Below are 6480 nucleotides of genomic sequence, written 5' to 3'. Positions count from 1 at the left end.
TCATGTCAGAAAAATTAAGAAGACTTATTTAAACAGGTATTCTTACAAAGTGTTACGTCTAATACACTTTGTAAGAATACCTATTAGCCTGCGAGCTTTTTAGCACATTTTTGCTGGTTTAAGCCTCGGAGTCAATTTTGTTACTGGTAGTTTTTTTTAGCTAATTTTGCGGGTACTTGCCTCAGTCAAATATTTATCTTAGTAGCAAAGGGTAAAAAAATATGACTTTGACTCAAAGTAACGTCCCAATGTAGTTTTTTTTCTTAAATACACAAGATGAGAGTAGTTGCAATTGAATTATCCTGAGTGGTCAGCATCCAACAGCTTGATTTACCTCTGCCTGCGCTTTAAATTGTTGGTGTTACAAATATTACAATTCAACATTTCTGTCAACAAAGATTTCCTTCAGCCTGCGACACTTACGTCATGTGTTGCCTTCATTATAAGACTTATATAAGGCTTTCAGTTTTTGTGGCTTCAGACAGATTACTTTTTTGTATTTTTGGTTCAATATGGCTCTTTCAACGTTTTGGGTTGCCGACCGCTGGGCTAGACCAATCAGTGGCAACAATACTGAACAGCGCGCTCCGGTTAGGTTGGCAGGGTTTCCCACACATTCATTTATTTGTGGCGGCCCGCCACGAAAGAATTACGGCCGCCACAAATAAATATTAAAATAAAATCAAAAATACAATTTTTGTATTTTCTTTATTTTTATTTTTAAAAAAATTCCTGCTTTTGACTCGCTCGACTGCTCATAAAAGCAGTGGGACTCTGTGAATGGAGCTTGTAGTTACATATTATATAAATATGTAAATATTATATAAATATGTACATAAAGTGTTGTAATTATATTCCAACTCCGCATTCTTCTTGGTCATCGCCCCCCCCCCCACAACCCCCCAACCCCCAACCCCCGACCACACCATCCACAAATAGATGCCTGACCTGTGGGTGACACTGGGTTGGTCTGATTTAGTGGCCATCACTACTGTAGTATTGATGTTGAAGTACATTTAGATTTTTTACTCTCAATTTAGACCACAAATACTTAAAATATGCTTTTGAGCAGGGGTATCAAACTCGTTTTCGTCCAGGGCCACGTCACAGTTATGGCTGCCCTCAGAGGGCCGCTTATGACAGCAAATAATATATGAATGCTACTGCATTTGATCACAGTTTTTTTTTTAAACACACTGCAAAAAACAAACTACTTTTTATATTTTAAAAAAACCTGGCAGCTCAGTCACTGGAATTTTACTGGAGTAAAAAAAATGTTTTACGACGTAAATGGAAAAACAGTACCGCTGTTTTTTTACAGGAAAAAGAGCCAGCATAGTGCCTGATTTACTAAAAGGCATGCGTGTACTAAAACACGTGCAAACTTGATATCAGACGCAAAGCTGATCTACCAAACGTGCGCAAAGTGGATTGCGTTTAAGTGAGCAGCATAAGGCGTGCAATCTATTTAGTGTAATAATTATGAAAAATGAGCAGCACAGTGGGACAGGGGTTAAGCATGTGCCTCACATTACGAAGGTCCTGGGTTCGATCCTGGCCTCGGGATCTTTCTGTGTAGAGTTTGCATGTTCTCCCCGTGACTGCGTGGGTTCCCTCCGGGTACTCCGGCTTCCTCCCACTTCCAAAAACATGGACATGGGGATAGGTGGATTGGCAACACTAAATGGTCCCTACAGTGTGAATGTTGTCTGTCTATGTTGGCCCTGCGATGAGGTGGCGACTTGTCCAGGGTGTACACCGCCTTCTGCCTGAATGCAGCTGAGATAGGCTCCAGCACCCCCTGCAATCCCGAACAGGACAACCGGTAGAAAATGGATGGATTGATGGAATTATGTAACATATATGCTAATAATCAAAACTCCTACAGTACAGGAAGGTAAAAATGCAAATATATATATTTAAAATGCGCAATGTGATTTATCAGCGCTGGTCGCCGTTTTGGGAGACCTATTTTGCGTTTTATTTGGCACGTGTCAGAAGGATGTGCAAACTGACCCAGTTCCACACACGGCTCTGAGAGATCAGTGCTCGCGCTGCAAAGCCAGACGAGAATTCTCCATCCTACATATGTGTGTCAAAATTTTTGGACTGACAGAACTAAAAAAAAATAGACATTATCTATTTAGCAATTTTATTTTATAATTTTGTAGCAGCTGGATGACTTAAAAGGCTTATTAAAATTAATTCAGTTGATGCCTTTTGGTGTCTGCTGGCATTTTTTAAAAATGTCGTTCTTTGTTATTAATTTAGGAAATATTCTGCTGTAATATCTCCTGCATGAAAAGATGTCTTTCGTTATGCATTTTCTTGCGTTCATTCAAGGCGCACAAAAGCGCTGGTGATGTCATCCACAGCCCTTCGCACAGAAGTGTTGGTGTGCATATGTTTCTATTGTCTAGATTGGGCTCCAGGATTGTGTTACCCATTATAGATGTGTGCTGCTGATAATATGAATAATGTGCAGAAAATAATCAAGTGTCTCTGTGGTAAAAGCCATGTATGCACGCAAAATCCTCATTTTTTTAATAAGGCTGTCTGCACCACTTTTCAATTGCACTCGCAGTTTTATTAAATCCAGGGGCGTCGCTAGGGATTTTGGGCCCCATGAAAATAATCTTTACAGGGCCCCCAACACATAATTTCATATAATTTCATCATCATTATGTGCCTCTCTGGGCCCCCCTCCATCATGGGTCCCTACAATCCGTCTCCTTTACCCCCCCTTTTCGGCGCCCCTGATTAAATCACCAATTTTATTTTATGCACACGCTGTTTAGTGCAAAATGTACGGTGTTTTTTACAAGCCTTTTTTTTTAGTTCTGGCAACAGAGCTGCTAGTTTTTTTCTCAAAAAAAAGGTGCTACCCTTTTTCCGTTTACAGTAACACGCGATAAAAAACAACCACAGATTTGACAAATTACAGCATTTTACTGGAAAAAAACAGCGATGGGGTTTTTGCAATGTACAGTATATGCTTTTATAACCACCGTAAATTTTGCCGTCAAATCTATTGTCATTTTTACAGATAACTTGTTTTGAAATGATAGGTCAAACAGATATTTACATTATTTGTTTTTACTTTAAATTGTTTTGAATGTATGACGATTCAATATTTGTTGCAGTATTGGATAATATTGATGTTGGAAAATTTGCAATTTAATGCAGTATGTGCATTTTTTCTGTCAGAACGGTAAGAACGAACACATAAAGTCCTTGAATGACGCAGAACATATCCGGGCCTTCGCGATCCATATAAAACGATGCGGCGGGCCTGAAACAAACAAAACATTTATGATAGAGTGAAGCCGTAAACTTGGAAGCACGATGCGGCGAGAGAAGACTGGGTTGTGTTTGCTTTACAACAGCACAGCAGACTCCTTGTGAGGCGCGATGACCTGATTTGAAAAACAAATAGACATGTGCTCTTTATCCTCTATCACTTTTCTGTTTATCTTTCTTTACTCATCGTGTTTATTGCCGCTCTTTTACTTTCGGCTCACTATGTTCCATTTGGCTAGAAAATAATATTTCCCAGATAGGAGACCTTAAGATTGACTTCTTATTTATTGCAAGCTGCATGTGATGCTATATATTTATAATTCTTACAGTGTCTGTGTTATGCTTCTAAGCAAACACTTTTTTTTGTCTGCTTGCAGAGTGCTGATGTCAGCGACATCGTCCTTGGGGGAACAGTGTGGCCGCGCCGCTTCGAAGATCTGGACTTGTTCTTTTTTTTGTTTTTTGGGGTGTTTTTTTGTTGTTTGGACACGTCCCCGGCAGCACTTGGAGATAAAGTGTGAAATGGTCTTGTCGGTGGTGCAAACCAACAGGGACGTTGCCAATGGACATTCTTGCTGCTTTCATTCCGTGAGTGGGAGCCAATCAGAGACGTAAAAAGAAGAAGGGAGGCGACTTTTTGTTCCCCCGAGAGGAAAAACTCCTCCAACATCTGAAAGAGAACTATTTAGTGTATGGAGAAGAGACTATAGAGCGGTGTAGCTGCAAAACAGAAAGTGCCTCTGGTTGATTTTAGACACAGCTTTCCTTTCCTTGGAGTAAATTTGGGAATTTTTTATTTCTCAATTTGATGTTTTTACAAATTTAGGTGCAGGTAATATCAAGAACAGCTTCCTAGTGCTGCACAAAATCATACTATTTATGGGATGAATGGGCAAGTAAATGTATACTTTTTTAAAAAGGACGCATCCCAGTTCATCTAATACACTGCAAAATAAGAGATGGCAAACTATACAATAAAAATATTGGATTTAAAGAAAAAAAATGCTAAAAACTAGTGACATTATCTGTCCATGCAGCTTGTTATTTTACTCGATAAGACATCCTAAATTAAGATTTTTGTATCTAGAAATTAGCAGGTCTTTCAAGTAAGTGTTTTATTAAAAAAATAAACATTATTCATCTTGCAATTCCTAAAGTAAGCATCCTCGGGATGTTGCAGAATCTTCAAACAAGATTTTCTATGTGGGAAAAACCAAATGATCTTATTTGAATAGATATTTTCTCAATTTTAACAATTTCAAACTAGAAAAGACTAACTATTATGAATGCTAAAATGAAGTTTAGTCAATGACTAAAAATAAGTAAATAGCTCTTGAACCTAGTGCAATTTTTAGAAATTGGCAAATAATTTGCAGTGTAACCACCATTTACTTTTCAAAACAGATGAGTCCACTGCAAAAAAAGAGCTGTCAAAATATAAGACAACATTTTAGGGGGGAAAAATACTAAAAACTAGTGAAATTAACTAGAGACATGGACAGATATTTTCACTAAATTAAAATTTGCATATCTATAAAATAACAGGACTTTTAAGATATACATAGGTATTTTATTCTGAAAACAAGTATTATTCAACTTGCAATTCTTAAATTAAGCATCCTCGAGATGTCACAGAATTTTTCAATGTGGAGAAAACCAAAATATCTCATTTGAATAGTGATTTTCTAAAAAATGTCTTTATTGGGATAAAAAATATAAATAATCATGCTAAAATTAAAATGAGTAAATTATTAAAATAAGTAATTAGCTCTTAACACTAGAGAAATTTCTAGAAACATAATTTTAAATCTTGGCAAGTAACAAATAAATTGCTGGGTGTGACTTTAACTTATTAATTCACTCCCAAATGTGTCAGAATAAATAATAAACCGCTCAAAATGACTGAGCTATTAAAGTGTTTGTATGGCTGCTATTAGTTTTTGCTGTTATTATGCCATTTTTATCACATTTTCTGTTCTTGGTTTTTCTCTTAAATGTTACTGTGTATCTTCGCCATAAAACAAAGCCATACACCAAAATGTATTTTACAAACAGTCTGGAAACAAGAGGCACTTGTAGCAGGAAGTGCCGTGGATCGCGAGCTGGCTCGCTAACGCCAGCGAGCGGTCTTAGCGTCAAATGGAGCATCCTACTCACTACAGTTCAAGGTGAGCCATTGGTGCCATTAACAATAATGTTATTAGCGAGCTCAAATCAACTGTTCCTCAATCATTTTCCTCTCAGGACAATTAATATTGTACGACACATCATGCTAAAGCTAGCAGCTAGCACAATGCTTTTTAGAAAAGGAAAACAGTACAAATCTGATCACTTGTTAAAAACAAAAAGGAAGAAAATGTTTGAAAAACCTGTATTTTATCTCAGTTTAATAATTGCGTCAGCACTTAAGTGCCTGTTTGTATGTTTTGTCTATGTTGTAGAAATGGGGGTTGTCCCTTGCCGTCTGTTTTTCTGTAAATACTCTCTTTTGGATGTCCAACTTCAGGTGACTTTACGAATCAGCCATGGCCCCTAAACGGAGGACTTCTGGGTCGTTTCTTTTTGCGGAGCTCCATTTTTGGAAGGGCCACCAGTGCCAAAACTCGACGTAAAAAAAAAAGACCCTTCAGCTCTCAACTTTGGATGCGTTGCTTTGTTTACCGTGTAACCTTGTGAGTCCCTCTTCCCCGTTGTTATCTTCTGCAGTGGGAGGAAGAACCGTGTCATGGCTCGCCTCGCTTACGTGACGCTCTGAGATAAGACGCTTTAAACTACGATTCGCTCACGGCTTTGATGGAAACCAGGCCAATCGGCGGCCATGCCGGTTGCAAATTGTCTTCATGTGTTTTCCTGCATGTCTGCAAAGTTCCCGAACTGCCTTACTGCGGTCAAATGACAATTAGCGGCGTAGCTTCACTGAGATGTCCTATATAGGCAGGGCACAGGCAAACACATGCAATGTTTCTAATGGTGGCTGGAAAGAGTTCTCCACGCACAGGTACTCCAAAAAAAAGTAAGCGCACAAATGTTGTTTGCCATCAGTTTGTTTTACAGTGAATTGTATGTCAACGGTGCTCCATTGTGTCTTTTATGGGATGGTACTGACTGATGTAGATAATGACATGTGCTGCTTGAAGAACATCAACAAAAAAGTCACTAAAAGAATTCAAAGCCAAACAA

The 6480-nt window shown here is 38.3% G+C and overlaps 1 protein-coding gene across 2 annotated transcripts in view; it reads left to right on the top strand.

Moving 5' to 3' along the window:
- Window positions 1-6480, top strand: part of si:ch73-335l21.1 (insulin receptor substrate 1-B) — a 70889-nt gene extending 64409 nt beyond the window's left edge. For both annotated transcript variants that reach the window (XM_061912424.1, XM_061912425.1), the window contains exon 4: window positions 3678-6480. In XM_061912424.1, coding sequence (XP_061768408.1) covers window positions 3678-3685 — 8 coding nt within the window. In that variant the 3' untranslated portion in view covers window positions 3686-6480. The remainder of the gene's footprint in view (window positions 1-3677) is intronic.

The sequence above is a fragment of the Nerophis ophidion genome, linkage group LG10, assembly GCF_033978795.1.
Source record: "Nerophis ophidion isolate RoL-2023_Sa linkage group LG10, RoL_Noph_v1.0, whole genome shotgun sequence".
NCBI classification, from domain to species: Eukaryota; Metazoa; Chordata; class Actinopteri; order Syngnathiformes; family Syngnathidae; genus Nerophis; species Nerophis ophidion.
This window is presented reverse-complemented; position numbering and strand designations above follow the sequence as displayed.